The sequence below is a fragment of the Rana temporaria genome, chromosome 1 (genome assembly GCF_905171775.1).
Source record: "Rana temporaria chromosome 1, aRanTem1.1, whole genome shotgun sequence".
Classification (NCBI taxonomy): Eukaryota; Metazoa; Chordata; class Amphibia; order Anura; family Ranidae; genus Rana; species Rana temporaria.
In genome coordinates, this window is record NC_053489.1 from 363,857,672 (window position 1) to 363,877,260 (window position 19,589).

Genomic DNA, 19,589 nt, shown 5'->3' on the forward strand with positions numbered 1-19,589 from the left:
TCGTTGTTTTGCCCCATGCACGGCATCGCGCTACACCTTCCCGATATGTTTCACTCCAGCCAGAGTCCGCCGCAAACTCACTCGCATGGCCCACTGTCGCAAGCAAAATTTCTTATTACATTCTTTATGTCCTATCAATTACTACTATTCGTTGTCTCTCATATCGTTCATAAGTGGCCCCTACAGAACCTAGGAATCAAACGGACGTTGTCCTACCTTATACTGATCGCTTAAAGCGGTTCTCCACCCTAAAGTGGAGTCCCGCTGATCGGAACCCTCCCCCCCTCCGGTGTCACATTTGACACCTTTCAGGGGGGAGGGGGGTGCAGACACCTGTCTAAAGACAGGTATTTGCACCCACTTCCGGCCACACACTACGGGCGAAAGACGGGCATTCCGTCACATCCCGTCTGTCGCCCGTTGTGTGCTGGGAACACTCGGCTCCCAGCACACAGCGTGTGAGCCAATCGGCGGGCGCAGCGCGACTCGCGCATGCGCCGTAGGGAACCGGGCAGTGAAGCCGCAGCGCTTCACTTCCTGGTTCCCTCAGCGTGGATGGCGGGGGGAGCAGCAGAATGACGAGCGATCGCTCGTGCTCTGCTGCGATCGGCGCTGGACTCCAGGACAGGTAAGTGTCCTAATATTAAAAGTCAGCAGCTGCAGTATTTGTAGCTGCTGGCTTTTAATATTTTGTTCCCATGGCACATCCGCTTTAAAGGTACAAACAAACCAGGTGTTTCTATCCTTTCTCAGTAACCCAATTCTTATTGATTGAGACCTTGCAACCATGCAAATCATCTCATGCAACACATGACCCTTACAAAACGCAAAAAAAAAAATATATATATATAAAAAACACAAAAAAAAAAAAAAAAATTGCAAACAAAAATATACAAAAATATAAAAAATATAAAAAACGCAAAAAATAAAATAAAAACTTTGCCACCACGCAATCTCGGCCCAGCAACCTGACACCTGTTGCAACCACGCAAAATCGTCTCAGCAGCCCGACACCCTTGTTGAGACCCTTGCAAACGCAATACCGTCTCAGCAGACCCACACTCATCAAGACCTCCACCTCCGTGGCGCCTGGGTGAACTGCACCCCGCGCGGCGCTGCTGGTCTGAGGTCTCGATCGGGTGACCGCCACTAAAATTCCGCCCTGTCCCCTGGCTGGCGCTGGCGCCGGCGCCATAAGGCAAGTGCCAAAGTTGCCTTGCGCTAGCGCCGGCCCTGACCATATTGCTGGTCAATGACCAGGCTACTTTTTGCGATTTGGCACTGCGTCGCTTTAACTGACAATTGCACGGTCGTGCGACGTGGCTCCAAAACAAAATTGGCGTCCTTTTTTTCCCATAAATAGAGTTTTCTTTTGGTGGTATTTGATCACCTCTTAGTTTTTGCGCTATAAACAAAAATAGAGCGACAATTTTGAGAAAAATTTATATTTTTTACTTTTTGCTGTAATAATTATCCCCCAAAAATATATATATATAAAAAAAATGTTTTTCCTCAGTTTAGGCCGATACATATTCTTCTACATATTTTTCTAAAAAAAAAATTGCAATAAGCGTTTGGATTGTGCAAAAGTTATAGCTTTTACAAAATAGGGGATAGTTTTTATTACTATTTTTTTTTACTAGTAATGGCGGCGATCATCGATATATATCGGTACTGCGACATTATGGCAGACACTTCGGACACTTTTGACACATTTTTGGGACCATTGGCATTTTTATAGCGATCAGTGCTATAAAAATGCATTGATTACTATAAAAATGACACTGGCAGGGAAGGGGTTAACACTAGGGGGCGAGGAAGGGGTTAACTATGTTCCCTGGGTGGGTTCTAACTGAAGGGGGGTGGGACTGACATGGGGAAATGACAGATCGCTGTTCATACATTGTATGAACAGACGATAAGTAATTTCTCCCCCCGACAGGACCCGGAGCTGTGTGTTTACACACACAGCTCCCGGTTGTCGCTCTGTAACGAGCGTCCGCGGGTGCCCGGCAGTGATCGCGCCCGCCGGGCACGTGCGTCAGAGTCAGAGGCAAGCGGAGCGGGGGCCTCCGGCGGCGCGCGCGCCCCTATTGGCTGAACGGCGAGATGACGTATATCTACGTGATCTCGCCCAGCCGTATAACTGAGGCGGCTGGTCGGCAAGCAGTTAATATTAGGACACTTACCTGTCCTGGAATCCAGCAATGTCGGCACCCCAGCCGATGTTTCCATCGGCTCTCAGGTGCTGCCACTGCCATTCGTAGTAAGGGAACCCGGCAGTGAAGCCTTCGCAGTCGGTTCCCGACTGCTCATGCGCAAATTGTGCTGCGAGGGAAGAGGGGAAAAAGGAGGGGGGCAAACTTCCGAAAGGTCGCACCGAAGTGGGGACAGGTACCTGTCAAAAACGGGTACCCACTCCCCCCCTAAAGGTGTCAAATGTGGCACGGGGGGGTCCGATAAGCGGAGCTTCCATTTTTGGGTGGAACTCCGCTTTAACTTGGTCCTGCCCAGAAGCTTGCAATGTAAAATGCAGCATTTTGCTATGCAGGATAGTGCAAAAGTGAGCTCCAGCAGGGAGTAGTTTGATGTTTGTTCCAGCACATCAAATTGCTTTTAATTGCTATTTTTTTCTATTGATTTCTGGGTTTTTTCATAGTGACATTTCATTCATGCCAGTGCACTGCTGTACGCAGACATGCGGTTCCCTCCCCAGCAGTGTGTAAAAAAAAGAGGCATGCTGCATTGTTGCGCACTGCACATCACACCAGTGTTGCATATGAATGGAGCACATGGAAAACAATCGTTTTCTTTGTGCACTAATGGTGAGCTGTATTTATTCAGTGCGGAAAAACGCAGGTCACTCCTGCACATAGTGTGAATGAACCCTTAGAAGCCACATGACTTTAGATGTGTGTCTTTTCAAATACAGTTACAATATGTACACACCCAAAGGTTGCACAAACTCATCCACAATCACTATCACACGCAGCAATGGCCCGTTCTTGGCACACCCACGTGCTCTGACCCTGCTGTACAACAGCATGTAAGAAGTTCACAGTCTACAGTGCTGTTTTTACACCATCAAGTCCCTCCTCTGCCCTGGCTGGGTGTGACTATATTATCATCACTGGACTTTGCCTAGCCCTAAAGTACCTAATCATGCAAATCTTTTAGGTTCAGAGTTTTGAACATGAGCACAGAGTCGGAGTGACCCAAAGTCCTGGCAAGGTGAGAGAAAGCTGAGGGAAGGGACATACATGTTTTAAACTCAAGTAATAGAATGCAAGTGGTCTTGGGGTCTGGGGAATGGTGCGGAACACACATTTTGAGAAGGCTAAATTGTGTCATTGTAGATTCCAGAGGGCAGAGGCAGTGACAGTGGAAGTTTTTAACTGCATTACACTAAACAAAAAAACTTTAAAATATACCTAAAGGCTAAACTTTTTTTCCTAGATTTTCAGGCAGCTGAGCAAATTTTAACATTACACGCCAACAGGGCTGCTCACATGCCGGGGCATATTTAAAGGGGTTGTAAAGGTTTGTTTTGTATTTTCTAAATAGGTTCCTTTACGCTAGTGCATTGTTGGTTCACTTACCCTTTCCTTCCATTTCCTTCTAAATGTTTTTTTTTCTTTGTCTGAATTTTTCTCACTTCCTGTTTCTCCTCAGTAAGCTTGCCCCCATCATTAGGCTGGGGGTTAGTCAGCCAGAACAGCTTACTGAGGAGAAACAGGTGAGAAATTCAGACAAATAACATTTAGAAGGGAAATCAAAGGAAAAGGTAAGTGAACCAACAATGCACTAGCTTAAAGGAACCTATTTAGAAAATAAAACACAAACCTTTACAACCCCTTTAACTTGGGCTTCAGTTTGACATGCGGCACCACCAGACAAACTCGCCCATTCACATCAATGGTGTTGCGTCTCAGCCACCACGCAACCATGAGCAATACATGCAATTACATTTACAGAGTCAAATTTAGAGGGTGAGGAGGTGATAAAACACCTCCTGACCGCCTGTCAAATGCCCTTGGAAAAGCAATCTAAACACTGATTGCTCTTCAGAGGGCACCACAAGTAAAAAAAATAGCCCTATTTGTCCTGTTTACCATTAGCAGAGAGAAAGTGAATAAAAAAAATTCCAAATTTCGGCTTGTCACTAGAACAGGAATAGAGGGGAAATCTTCCAACGGTGACGCCAGTTCTGGTGACAACTCGGGATTCTCTTTGTTTTTGCAGGGATTTCTCCTCACTTCGTTATTGGCTATGGGACAGGATATGAAGGGAAATCTCCTCAATGGGACAGAGATGGCCAAAAAAAAACGAAAAATTACAGGAATTGTAACCATCCCTTTCTCTATCCAAAATGGGGGAAAAAAAATAACTTTAGTTCTACTATAAGTGATGGGGGTTTATTTTAATATGTAAAATGTCAACATATTTACAACTTGTATATACTAGTGTTCAAATAACAATTTGTTATGCATTTTGTGTGCATGCACTTCCTTTATGTACAATTTATATATTATTACGTTTTATATTAATGTTCTTCAAAACGTTTCTGCACTTTTTTTTAACGATTATATACTGTATATAAAAGTGCAAAAACTTTTTGAAGACCGTTTGTATATATTATTTATGTATTTATACTGTATGAACCTAGATACACCTAAAACTTTGACAATACATGCAGCTTTTTTAATTGTGTTTTATTACATGGCTTGTATACACGTTGGTGTGTCAAGAATTAGCTTAGTGTGCGCCGGGCTTTCAGTTGCTAAGTTCATGCAATATGCACACATATACTTCTTAATGCATGTGTAATTGTGTTTTAAGACTTTTGTATGGCCCTTTTCATGTGTGCAGTCAGCGTGTTTGTGTTTGTAAGATGCTCAGTGGTAACATTCCTGGAATTATCAGTTGCTGGTGTTATCAGCAGCTTGCAGCAGTACAGGACCATTCCTAATCGCACCCCCTGCCTCCTTGGTTAACCTTGCTACATGGTATATGCACATATTCAGCATTATGCCGTTTTACATATTAAAGTGGAAGTAAACCCCTCGATTTAAAAGTAAAAAAAAAAAAATGTTACATTCCCAGCACGTGACGGAAATGTAACAGTCACATTTGTTTGTGCTCTCAATCAAACTGTCAAACCATCCAATGGCTGGTGTCATAACTGATCACATGTGCAGCATCATGGCAGTTGGAGATTCAACAGAGGCCAAAATGGTAGCTTCCTTGGCTGAAAACGATAGGAGTATTTACTTCCACTTCAAAATAAGTGGTCTCCACAAGATGCATTTTCAAGGATTTGCAAAACAACAAAAATACCTAAAAATACATAAACATAAAAAAATGGTTTGCTATAAAACCTGTAATGTGTTGGTATAAAGTGCTGTATGCTACATTTTTGTGCATTCTGCATCTTAAAAAAGTTTTCACTTTTGCAGTTAAGTTTTAGAAAACCCATTTGCATGTTTTCCCATTGAAACAGCATGGCTAAAACTTGAAAAAAATATATATATACTGTATATATTGCTTACCTTTTTGTCATTTCTCAAGAAATTTACTGTGATCTGACCCATGAGAAAGGCTGAATCCATTTCTTATTAACATACAATGGATTAGCCCAGATTCTCTGGGCCAGATTCACGTATCTGGGCGTATCTTTAGTTGGGCGTAGCGTATCCTATTTACGCTACGCCGCCGCAACTTAGACAGGCAAGTGCAGTATTCACAAAGCACTTGCTTCGTAAGTTGCGGCGGCGTAGCGTAAATGGGCCGGCGTAAGCCCGCGTAATTCAAAGTTGGCTGGTAGGGGGCGTGTTGTATGGAAATGAATGGTGACCCCGCGTAAATGACGCACCTAACGAACGGCGCATGCGCGCGCATGCTCAGTATCACGTTGAATTTTCTCCCTAACTTACGCCGGCTCAATGTTTAGTCAACGTGAACGTAACCTACGCCCATCCCCATTCACGGACGACTTACGCAAACTAAGTAAAATACGACGCTTTTCCGACGTCCATACCTTAACATGACTTACCCCTGATTTATGAGTGGTAAAGTTACGCTGGTCGTACGCCTTACGTAAACACCGTAATTTAATACTCTGGGCGCAAGTACGTTTGTGAATCGGCTTATCTAGCTCATTTGCATATTCGACACGGAAATATACGGAAGCGCCCCTAGCGGCCAGCATAAATATGCACCCCAAGATACGTTGGCGTAAGAGACTTACGTCAGTCGTATCTTGGCAACAGTGAGGCGTATCTGATTCTATTAATCAGGCGCATAGATGCAACGCCTCACATTCGGACTTACGACGCCGTATCAGGAGATACACCGTCGTAAGTCCTTTGTGAATCTGGGCCTAAATGTTTAACCCTTTGTTAGAAGTTACAGATAGCGTTTAAATCTAGTTTGCAATTGATGAGATGATATCTACCAGTACAGTACAGAGGGGGTAAAAAGTGATACTTGGGCATACACATGGGCTCAATGTCGGGAGACATTTGCCATTTGTCATTTCCCAAAAAAACCTGGTTCCTTATTATTTAAATAAAAGGAGAGATCCCTTGCCGGGGTACTCACATACTGCAGGTGCGACAGGGCTGTCTTAATGAGAGGGCACACCTGGGCACTGCCCAGGGGCCCCAGCTGCATGGGGGGCCCCTGCACTTTCCCCAAAGCAGCTCGTCCTTGAGCCCACGCTGCCCCGAAATTGGAGGCCCCATGATGGCACTGAGAATGATGGGGGGATACCTGGGGTGTAGAGGGGTCAGAGTGCTGGGGGGGGGGCATCAATCTAGCAGATATATTAAATGCACAGGACAGCTTTGTTACTTAATGTATGTTGTATTTCCCCCTCTGTTTCTTTGCTGTACAGAATGATTGTTCATGTAGTTAATGCAGAGCTCCGCCCAAAAGGTACCTCTTACCTACTTGATGTCTGTTTACCTGCACTGTCTCCATTGTAGGGGCCCCAGAGCATTACTTTGCCCAGGGGCCCATGATGCTATTAAGACTACCCTGTCTCTATAACAGGCTCGTAGCGAGATGTACAGATCGGGATATGTAAAACAGTCCTCTCAGCCTCACACAGACTCTCCTGCCGTCCTGTCCCCTCCCCTATGCGTGACTACACAGGGGGTGTCGCATCTTCTTCAGGGGGGAACCAGGAACCCAGGATTATCCATTAGAACCCAGGTGTGGTTCATAAGCGTGCACAGACCAAGCTTAGTTGCAAGGTCGCACGCTCTAAGGTGAGCGTCCATTACCATAGGAGAGCACCTGTGTGACTACACCTTGGCATTACTTTTGAATCACTCACTGGGCCGTGTGTTGTATGAACTGTATTATACATCACCCTTGGAGTGCTGCTACTGATTACATGCACTAAAGCACTGTGGAATTTTTCATTCATTTTTTATCCACACCGTAGCACCATAGAATACTTTTATATGGACTCATGTGTCCTTTTTAAGGATTGGACTGTTTACCACTATTATTTACTATGCATGTTTATTCACTTATGCACCTTAGTGTGATGCGATTTTTTCATGGACGGACACAGCAGCAATCTTGACAAAGTGGGTATTAGCCTTCATTCAGGAGTGACTAGGCAGAACACTTGTTAGAAAGTGTTAATCACATCACACATTGTACAGTACCGCCCAGGGGGTGGTCCCTCCAGGTACAACCCCTCTCCCTGCATCTTGCAGCTCAGTTTTTTTTCTGCCTAACAAAGGAAAAGGACATGGCTCCCATAGGCCTGGAGGTTTATTTCTATTTTTATTTCAATTTTTTTGTTCCTGTGATCTGCGATCAACTGCCGACTGGGTGACAGGCTGGATCCCAGATCCTTGTAGTCTCCTCAGTTTCGGCCAGCGAGCACTGGGTCGTCCACGACATGCCTGTCGCTCTACGGGAGGCCGGTGAGCTACAAGCTTCGGGGCACGCATATGACCGGTCTAGACGGCTGAGTCAAAGCACACCAGGCCGACAGTCCCCTCCGAAACTGCGCGGAGGATGGTCTGTCTGGGATGCTTCCAGCATAATCAACGCAGGATGGGTAAGTAGTAATTTTCCTGCTTCGGCAGGAGGACATAGCTGGACATTCCCAGGGAGGTCGAGTAGGGGGTTCCATCCTTCCTTTCCTCCCTCCCTTCCTTCCCTCCTCCCTGGGCTCTGTGAGCTAGGCTGGCTGCTGGGGGCCGGGGGTTCACCTGGAGGGGCTCCATCTGTGCCGGGAACTGCGCTGTGCGTCTGCTACTGGGGTGCTAGTGGGCTGCCATTAAGAGTGTATTTTTTTGCTTACCTGTGTGTTTCTCCCTCCATGCTGTCGGCGGCCATTTTGCCGGCGCTTGTTTGGCCGCGCCGTCGTCCCGGATCGCTCCTGAAGCCACGGGGACCGCCGCATGTACCGGGGGGGGTCCCGATCGGACCCCCGACCCACGTCAAGCAGAGGACGTATATATACGTTGATGTGCCTGCCTGTGCCATTCTGCTGACGTATATGTACATGAGGCGGTCCTTAAGTGGTTAAGTTACACTGTCTTAAAAATTCTACCTAAGTGCCCGATCCACAAAGCACTTACCTAGAAATTTTGGGCAGTGTAACTTAAATTCCGCCGGCGCAAGGCGTTCCTATTTTCATGGGGGCGATTCCCATTTAAATTAGGCGCGCTCCCGCGCTGGCCATACTGCGCATGCTCGTGACGTCATTTTCCCGACGTGCATAGCGCGAAATTACGTTATGCCGAGCTTTGAGGATTGCGACGGGTCAATAAAGTTGCGTCGGGAATAAAAAAAGATACAGCGAGGAAAAAAAAATTCAAATTTAAAAAAAAATCTGGACAGAAAGGTTTGTTTTTACAAGGTGTAAACAGTTTACACTTTGTAAAAGCAGCCCTAATTTTGCGTATGCAAACTAAAACTTACGGAGAAAAAACAAAGCTGAAAAGCTTCGTGGATCTCTGTAAGTGCTAATTTGCATACCCGAGGCGGTTTTTCGACACGAAATGCCCCCAGCGGCGGATGCGGTACTGCATCCTAAGATCCGGCAGTGTAAGTCCCTTACACATGCCGGATATTCTGCCTAACTATGGAAAACTGATTCTGTGGATCAGTTCCATAGTTAGGACCAGGGATACGACGGCGTAACAGCAGTAACGCCGTCGTATCCCTTTTGTGGATTTGGCCCTTAAACCCCCCTCCTGCTCAGACCAATTTTCAGCTTTCAGTGCTTTCACTCTTTGAACAACAATTGCGCATTCATACAACACTGTACCCAAACTAAATGTTTATAATTTTTTTCCCAAAAATAGAGCTTTCTTTTGTTGGTATTTAATCACCTCTGCGGTTTAAAAAAATTAAAAGACCAAATAAAAATAAAAAAATACAAAACCGTTTTATATTTCCTTATAAAATTTTGCAAACAGGTAATTTTTCTCCTTCATTGATGTACGCTGATGAGGCTGCACTGATGGGCACAGCTAGGCGGCACTGATGGGCACTGATATGTGGCACTGGTGGACACTGAGAGATGGCACTGATGGGTGGCATTGAAAGGCATTGATAGGTGTCACTGAGAAGTGGCACTAATAGGTGGCACTGATAGCTGGCAGTGATGGACACTGATAGGTGGCAGTGATGGGCACTGGTAGGTGACACTGATAGGCAGCACTGATGAGGCACTGATTGGCACCACTGGTGGCCATTTATAGGTGGCACTCGTGGGCATTGATAGGTGGCACTGTTATGCACGGGTGGGCACTGACAGGTGGCACTGGCAGGCGGTACTGGTGGGCACAGATGAGGTGCCCGTGTCTCTTTCTCTTCTAGACCGATGTCCCTTGCACAGAAGGATTACCGAGCTTCTGTTCACATCACTAGATCAGCTGTCATTGGCTGACAGCTGATCACATGGTAAGTGGCCAAAGTCTCATTGACTCGGTGATCACAGTGCATGCCGTGCACGCCTTGCAGGGAGCGCGCAAGGGAGAGGACGTCTATTGATGGCCTCCCAGCAAAGTAGGTCCATGCTGTAGCCGTCATTCGGCTATAGCGCACATCTGAAGGAGTTAATGGGACTGTAGTACACCCATGTGAATGAGGCCTAACAGTGCATGTGGTTTTATTTGGGAAATTACATTTATTTGAAAACCGAATGTTAAAAACAAATGAAATGTTGAAATACATTTTTATGACAATCGTCAAGTCGTTAAATGTATTTTTGTACGATTGTTAATGTTAATGGTTAATCTACTAATTGGATGTCAAACCAGCTTGTAAGGGTGTGATGATAATCTAGCATATTTTGCATCCACTTAAAGGTGCAGGGCCGATATCCCAGAGGTCTACGTGTCTCCTAAAAATCTTTTTTTTTTATGTTGAGCTGGCCATACATAGATTAAAATTTGTCTGGTTCAGGCTGATTGCACCCAAGCCGATCCATCGATCGACTGCAGTAAAACCAGCCTGTCAGATTTTTTACATTCGATTACTGCTGGTGGCTATAGCGTCTAGCAGTAATCATTGTGTTCTGCTGGTAGGGAAGGCTCCCAGCGCCCCACCTGCTGGCAGAACACAATAGCACTGCGGGAGGCATTATCCCATCAGCACTGAGTGTGTTGATGGTGGGGGAATCGAGCAATTTTCTTTCCTTCCACCAGTAATGATATAAAAGAACATTGTGTATTCTATGGGCTGCTTAGGACCCTATAAGATATTTATGCTTCTTAAGCAAATTATGGTTGTGAGTGACAGGGTTTAATTTGTTATAATAAATTATCTCCTATACTATTGCTTTTACTTATTGTTTGTAGTGATTTCGTTGTAGCAAAGTCCCAGGCTGCTTTAGGCCTAATGGTGACCTCCAGAGTTAGGGAGAGCTGACATCCTTCCTTGTAAAGTGGGTTACAAGCAGGCCCGGACTGGGACAAATAATAGGCCCGGGCATTTTAGGCTGAGCAGCCCATTTTTTTTATATATACTGTATTTATCGGCGTATACCGCGCACTTTTTTGCCCTGAAAATCAGGTCTGCAGCTGTACATATACAAGAGGAGTGTATATGTGCGGCTGCTGGGCTATGCTGGCTAAAAAGCTCAGGATAGTTCAGACTAGGATCCAAACACACCTGAGCTCACTCCTGCCAAGGGGAATGCTGCAGCTGGCTTTAAGGCCTCAGCCCGGGTTCACACTACTGTGGTGTGAGACACCACATGTAATTCGCACAGGAATTGCTCAACATTCCTGTGCGAATTACATGTGGTGTCTCTGGGGTGCGATTTGAGCCATGGATTTGTATGGCTCAAATCGTACTGCATTCAAACCACACTGGTGCAGGACCCTTTATTGTCCACACCAGAATCAGATTACATGGGTGTTCACACCCATGCGATTCGATAAACTGTGCTGCGTTTTGTAAACCGATTGTGGAGTGTCGTTAACAGTTAATAGTTCATTTTAGGGCACATTAAAAATATATTACCCAAATCTATATACAGTGAGGAAAATAAGTATTTGAACACCCTGCTATTTTGCAAGTTCCCCCACTTGGAAATCATGGAGGGGTCTGAAATTGTTATCGTAGGTGCATGTCCACTGTGAGAGACATAATCAAAAAAAAAAATTCCAGAAATCACAATGTATGATTTTTTTAACTATTTATTTGTATGATACAGCTGCAAATAAGTATTTGAACACCTGAGAAAATCAATGTTAATATTTGGTACAGTAGCCTTTGTTTGCAATTACAGAGGTCAAACGTTTCTTGTAGTTTTTCACCAGGTTTGCACACACTGGAGGAGGGATTTTGGCCCACTCCTCCACACAGATCTTCTCTAGATCAGTCAGGTTTCTGGGCTGTCGCTGAGAAACACGGAGTTTGAGCTCCCTCCAAAGATTCTCTATTGGGTTTAGGTCTGGAGACTGGCTAGGCCACGCCAGAACCTTGATATGCTTCTTACAGAGCCACTCCTTGGTTATCCTGGCTGTGTGCTTCGGGTCATTGTCATGTTGGAAGACCCAGCCTCGACCCATCTTCAAAGCTCTAACTGAGGGAAGGAGGTTGTTGCCCAAAATCTCGCAATACATGGCCCCGGTCATCCTCTCCTTAATACAGTGCAGTCGCCCTGTCCCATGTGCAGAAAAACACCCCCAAAGCATGATGCTACCACCCCCATGCTTCACAGTAGAGATGGTGTTCTTGGGATGGTACTCATCATTCTTCTTCCTCCAAACACGGTTAGTGGAATTATGACCAAAAAGTTCTATTTTGGTCTCATCTGACCACATGACTTTCTCCCATGACTCCTCTGGATCATCCAAATGGTCATTGGCAAACTTAAGACGGGCCTTGACATGTGCTGGTTTAAGCAGGGGAACCTTCCGTGCCATGCATGATTTCAAACCATGACGTCTTAGTGTATTACCAACATTAACCTTGGAAACGGTGGTCCCAGCTCTTTTCAGGTCATTGACCAGCTCCTCCCGTGTAGTCCTGGGCTGATTTCTCACCTTCCTTAGGATCATTGAGACCCCACGAGGTGAGATTTTGCATGGAGCCCCAGTCCGAGGGAGATTGACAGTCATGTTTAGCTTCTTCCATTTTCTAATGATTGCTCCAACAGTGGACCTTTTTTCACCAAGCTGCTTGGCAATTTCCCCGTAGCCCTTTCCAGCCTTGTGGAGGTGTACAATTTTGTCTCTAGTGTCTTTGGACAGCTCTTTGGTCTTGGCCATGTTAGTAGTTGGATTCTTACTGATTGTATGGGATGGACAGGTGTCTTTATGCAGCTAATGACCTCAAACAGGTGCATCTAATTTAGGATAATACATGGAGTGGAGGTGGACATTTTAAAGGCAGACTAACAGGTCTTTGAGGGTCAGAATTCTAGCTGATAGACAGGTGTTCAAATACTTATTTGCAGCTGTATCATACAAATAAATAGTTAAAAAATCATAACTTGTGATTTCTGGAAAAAACATTTTTGATTATGTCTCTCACAGTGGACATGCACCTACGATGACAATTTCAGACCCCTCCATGATTTCCAAGTGGGAGAACTTGCAAAATAGCAGGGTGTTCAAATACTTATTTTCCTCACTGTATAAGGCCCCTTTCACACGGGGGCGGTGACGGTAAAGCGCCGCTATTTTTAGCGGCGCTTTACCGTAATTTTTGCAGAAGTATTCGGCCGCTAGCGGGCCGCTTTTAACCCCCCGCTAGCAGCCGAAAAAGGGTTAAATCCATCTGCAAAGTGCCACGGTATGGCCATACTGTCCATTCATTTTGCTACAAAGATGCTGCTTGCAGGACGTTTTTTTAACATCCTGCCAGCGCACCACTCCAGTGTGAAAGCCCTAGGGGCTTTCACACTGGAGTAAATAAAGTGGCTCTATCAGGGAGCTTTACAGGCACTATTTTTAGCGTTATAGCGCCTGCAAAGCGCCTCAGTGTGAAAGGGGTCTAAAACAATCCAAAAGGTGTCATGCATTTAAAGTTTATATATGATTTTTTGTTAACACTGCACTTACCCAGCCAACCAGTACTAAACATACCACATTACAAACACACACACACACAAAAAAAAATCATACATACACTTTAAATGCACCTTTTGGGCCCAAGAAATGTCCCTCTCACACAATGGTTTACACCTGCATTTACACAGCATGATAAGAGCATGCTTTGGTCTGGTCAGTGGTCTCTTTTACACAGTAAAGAGTGATGCTGAACTACCTGAGTTTAGCATCACTCTTTTTTACTGTGTAAAAGAGACCACTGACCAGACCAAAGCATGCTCTTATCATGCTGTGTAAATGCAGGTGTAAACCATAATTTTTTGCAAACAGGCAGGCTGGCTGGCGTTACTTACTTTTTAGCAGTCTTCTCTAGGCCCTGGTGCCAGTGGCTGCAGATACACCAGGCAGAAGGGGATTCCTCCAGGCAGCTCCTCCCCCTTCATGGTCACCTGACCCCTTCCTTTCCGCCCCCCCCCCTAATCTGAATAATCAGTCGGACGGCCGCGGAGCTGGCCGTGTTGATGCCGGCTGAGCGGCCCCCACCCACGGAGCAGCCTAGATGCTTTGGCTTCTGGCGGGGGGGACGACTGGGGACCCCGGCCAGAAGAACATGGATGCGGCCCTCCCTGCAGAGCCGGCTGAAGAGAGGCCGGGAGCGGGTGAGCAGGGCCGGCTCTAGCAGCTGCCCATGAAGTCAGTCAGACCCGAAATTGACATGTGGCCCTGGCAGCTGCGGCCGACCGGGCATATGCCCGGTGTGCCCTATGGCCAGTCCGGGCCTGGTTACAAGGCATGGTGGGTGTAATGCAAGATGTACAGGTGGGCGTCAAACACTTTTTAAATGCAAAGAGATTCATTGGCCCGGATTCACAAAGCACTTGCGCCGACGTATCTCGAGATACGCCGCGTAAGTGCAAATATGCGCCGTCGTATCTGTGCGCCGTGCCCACAAAACTAAGATACGCCTGAAAATAGGCTTCATCCAACCGACGTAACTTGCCTACGCCGGCGTAGAGTGGGCGCATATTTACGCTGGACGTATTTGGCGCTCCCATTGATTTTCTATTCACATATGCAAATGAGGTTAGATACGCCGATTCACGAACGTACGTCCGTCCGACGCAGTGTGCGTAAAGTCATACGTCCGGTGTAAAGTTATGCCCCATAAAGGAGGTGTAACTTAGCAGCATCCATGCAAAGGGCTGCACCAGGGAACACAAGCCGACGTATTTTACGTAGGACGTGAATATGACTAGGCATAGGTTACGTTCATGCCGTAGGCAGTGATCCGACGTATCTTAGGCAGTTGTTCCGACGTGATTGTGAGCATGCGCACTGAGATGCGCCCACGGGACGGCGCATGCACAGTTGGTGATACGTATCTGTCTGGCGCTCGGCCCATCATTTGCATGGGGTCACGCCTCGTTAGCATGGCTCACACCTACTTCCACTTAAGCCTTGGAAACCCAGCGCAGATTTGGAAGCACTGGCTTTGTGATTTCAGTGCTTGCCTCTCTGCGCTGCATCGGAGTAGCGTAAAGGAGATACGCTACGGCGGCATAAATATGTGTAGCGCGCCCCTACTTTCAGTATGGGCGTTACACTAAAATTAGTGGGGAATGGGAGGCATAATCACTCCCATTCACGAATTGTGGAAATTCAGGCTGCTGCCAATTCCAGAATCTGTTCTGTAGGTCAGTCTGCGCGCCAGGGGTGTGTTGACACCCCTGGGTGGCAGTTGGCGCTAGAGGGGTTCTGGGGGATCCACCTCCTTTCAACAGCCAATCAGGGGGTTTCTTCCCTTGTTGGGCATGCTGGGAGGGGGGATATATCTGTGGCGGCCGCTTTTGGCGGGTTGTTCTTGCGGAGCCCCGAGTTCCAGGTGCGGTACACGCATCCATTGGACCGCGTCCTGCCATGCCAAGGTCGTGCATCATGCACCTTAACTAGAGGGGGACCCCAGCGGCTTGCTGGGTCCCAAACTGTTGCTGAGAGGATCCCAAGCTGGGAGCTGTGCGGTGGGAACCTAGAACCAGAGGTTGTCCGGAAGGCCTAGACGAACCACCGGGGATCCAGTCGCTGCACTGTATGACAGGTATGCTTAAGCTGTCAGCGGGTGACATTGATTGAACTAACTGGGAGGATCTACTCAAACTGATTTCCTAAATCCTAAATTGTTCAGCCTGTGGCAGAGGCCCTGAGGCAGGCCTGTGGCAGAGGCCTGTATCCTCCCAGTGATTTTTTGCGAGTGGCGCTCTGGTTGCCAGGCCTGAGATAATTGCCAGTCCGGGGGCACTTTACCCACCCTGATTGGGTGGCGGCGAATTGATCTGCATCATTGCTGAGAGCAGGCTTGCTCTCTCCTAACATCTGAAGGCCTGATACTAAGTTCCTTTACACTCATCAGCCTTTTTCCTGTCGTGTGCCCTTTTGATGTTGGCCAGTTTGGGCCTTGGAATAAAGCTTTGAAACTGAATTTGTGTCTGGACATTTGCTCTCTATTCACACTCACAGTATTCACCCCTAGACCAAATCAAGAAGGTAACCTGTAAAGCCAACCCTGAATCAAACAGCGGCTCCTGCGGGGGTAGCGCTACATATGTGCCAGTGTCTGTGAATCCGGGCCATTGTCTCTTAAATTGTAGGAGAGAGGGTTATGGCCAGGACACCCTTAGGTAGATGCAAAGAAAATTACCAGACAGGTTTCCAGCGGACATTTGTCCACCCGACCGTTTTCGAGCAGACAAATATTTCTTAGCATGCTAAGAAACATGCCCGCTGGAATCCTGTCCGTCGGACATGTTCGGTCGTCTGTACAGACTCACCGTACATGTCCGACCGGCCGCCATCCCTCGCATGCGTCGAATGACTTTGACGCATGCGTGGAAGCATTGACCTTTCAGCGTCGCGCACGTCGCCGCGTCATCGTCGCGGTGACGGCGCAGACACGTCACCGCGCTGTCTGTCCGCACGGATTGTCTCTCATTTCTGTCTGATGGTGTGTACAACCATCAGACAGAAATCTCCGACCGTACACACAACCGTTTTCAGCGGACTGTCCGGTCGTGTGTACGAGGCCTTAGAGACTTCTATAGGTAGACAACTATACAGATGAAGGCCTCCAGCCAGACACCACTTATGTATAGGTAGGACCAATCTTGTAGCTGTTACTAACAACAATTGTATTCAACTATTTGTAACATCAGCTTTCCCCACACTCACTCACTGTGAGGCCCCGTACACACGGCCGAGAAACTCGACGAGGAAAACGCATCGTTTTGCTCGTCGAGTTCCTTGTGAAGCCGCCGAGGATCTCGGCGAGCCAAGTTTCCCCGTTGACTAACGAGGAAATAGAGAACATGTTCTCTATTTGGCCCGACGAGACCCTTGTCGGTTTCCTTGGCCGAAAGTGTACACACGGCCGGGTTTCTCGGCAGAATACGGCTCCGATCGAGTTTCTGGCTGAATTCTGCCGAGAAACTCGGTCGTGTGTACAGGGCCTGAGTCTTTACTCAACGAGCTCCCAGTCTGTCTTACTAGACTTCAGATCCACTATCTACTGGATCCCCTGAGCTCTTCCACTTTAGCACTGAGTATCTTCCTCAAGCGTCACTCCAGCTTACCTGCTGGGTCCCTGGCTTGGCACTCACAGATACTCCTCAAGCTTCACCCCCGCTGACACGTTAGGTTCCTGGCCTGGCACTGATGCTTCACAAGTGTCACCTCTGCTGTCCAGCTGAGTCCCTGACTTGGCACTTGCTAAAGTTTTCCCACTTCTTAACCATCCCTGGGTGGTGAGAAGTCTTCTCTGGTACTGGCCTCAGCTTACTCACAATGGTCCCCGGTAGCAAGGTGGATGGTCCCTTAGTGGCAACAGCTTCCCCTCTACTTCTGACCACTACTGGTTCACTCCTAGTTCCCCGCCCACTACTGGTTCCCCGGCCAGCAGTCCCAACCTTACGCTCAATGGCGACTCTAGGGGGGGGGGGCAGAGGGGACCCTGACCCCCCCAACATTATGCTGTGCCCCACCATGTGCCCCCCCCCCCAAAAAAAGAAAGAAATTATCCAATTCCCCCATCTACACATTATACGGGGATGGGGGAATCCTCCCAGTGTGGACCAGTGCTGGAATAACCAGAGTCGCTGTCCTGTCCCGGCTATTCACAGCGCTGGTCTCTGTCTCCATGGCAGCGGCGGCAGCACATTGGAACCCAGTGCTGGTTACTTAATGGGGCTGATGTACAGGAGGCAGCACAATTTGTTGTTAGAGATGGGATGGGCATGTTCAAAATTCCACATGCCAGAGCCTGCCAGGAAGCCCACACTGCACAGCGCTAATCACAGGCAGCGAGACATTTCCCGGTCCACAGCTGCACAGATCAGGAAATGTCTCACTGCCTGTGATTAGCACTGTGGAGTGTTGGCTTCCTGGCGGGATTGGGCATGTGGGATTTCAAACACACCCAAGCCCATCTCTATTGGCTGTAGACAGTTGAGCTCCCTGCACGTTGCTTAGCAGCAGTGGATCTTCTCTGACATGCTGATCGGGATGCAATCCAGGTGATGCTCCTAGTCAAATCCTAATGTTAAATATCAGAGATTTTATTGATCAAAGCCCACACTTTACAGGCATAGAGCCCACACGGCTGCGGAACATATGTTTGATATTATATATATATATATATATATATATATATATATATATATATATAATGTGTGGTTGTACTCTTTTTTTTTTCCAGAATAGATTTTATTGAGAGTAAATAACAATACAATAGGATATACAGTACGCACATTAAGTAGGTGATGCAACAAAAAGTGACATTTGCAAAGAATATTGTAGATACAATACAAGTATTTGAAAGTCATATTAAAACAGTTCATTTTATTTTCCCCTTAATGTGTGTCCCCTAGACTGTAGGCGCTAGAGAATATAGGGGAGGTGTACCCTCGAGGGTACACTATACACCATATCCATCCTATTAAAGCTAGATTGGGGAGTCTAATTTTGAGGAAAGGAGGGGGCAACCCCAATCATGCTGTCGCAATGTGGTAAAACCTGGGAACAGGGGTGTGAAATTTCAAAAAAGAGACCAGAATGGACGAACCCCAACCCCGGTCACCCCTAACGGGATCTCGGCTGTGGCTCGGGGATGGGGAGTAAAGAACGAGTGAGGAACATTAAAAAGAATAAAGATAAACATCTGGTCGGTAATCACGTTGAGTGTCTCCCCCCGCTTCCAGTTCCCCGAGCGATAGGGGTCCCGTACACCCCTTACAATCAAAAGTAGCTTTCCCAAGGGTCACGTATCCCTTTCAAAGAATTTGTAAATGTAACACACATTTCGCAAGTTCATATAGTCGGTCGTTGCAGACAGAGGTAATAAAGGATCAGGATAGATGAGAAAGAGAGTAGAACAAGATATAGAATGTAACAGCGACCCGTTTACCTAAAAAGTTACATTCATAAAGGAGGTTTTAGAGGATATGTTAGTCAAGTCAGTGAGTCAAGATCTATTCCGTATTGGGTGTAATGGAGTTCTTATATTGAGTCCAGCCTCCCCAGATGAGTCTGAATTTTTCAGCATTGTCTCTAGCCTGGTGAATCAGTTTTTCCATCAGTTCGATTTTGTTCACCCTATCCTGCCATTCTGTCAATGTAGGCGGAAGGGGGTCTTTCCACCTTATTGGGATGCATTGAGTAGCAGCATTAATCAAGTGTATTAAGAGTGATTTTCGATACATCGACTGGGGCAGAGAGGTGTGATGGAGAAGATACTGTCCTGGGGTAAAATCTGGCGTGTAAGATGTAATTCGAGTAATATGTGAGTGTATCTCCTTCCAATAGGGCTGTAGTTTCGGGCAGCTCCACCATATATGTAGTAGAGTGCCTTCCTCTCCTCCACATCTCCAACAAGCCGGAGATACCGTTGGGTAAAATTTGTGTAATTTGCTTGGGGTCCTATACCACCTTGAGTAAATTTTGTACCTGTTCTCTTGGGCTGATACATTAATAGAACCCTTGTGTGTATGGGTCCAAATTGAGCTC

The 19,589-nt window shown here is 46.8% G+C and overlaps 1 protein-coding gene across 4 annotated transcripts in view; it reads left to right on the plus strand.

The window, feature by feature from the left end:
• The window catches only part of LOC120910299 (mitotic spindle positioning), a 197,625-nt gene that overhangs the window by 102,540 nt on the left and 75,496 nt on the right, over positions 1–19,589 (plus strand). For 3 of the 4 annotated variants that reach the window (XM_040322091.1, XM_040322090.1, XM_040322103.1), the window contains one exon: positions 3,178–3,231. The exons of the other annotated variant lie outside the window; for it this stretch is intronic. In XM_040322091.1, coding sequence (XP_040178025.1) covers positions 3,178–3,231 — 54 coding nt within the window. The remainder of the gene's footprint in view (positions 1–3,177; positions 3,232–19,589) is intronic. 4 annotated transcript variants of the gene reach the window in all.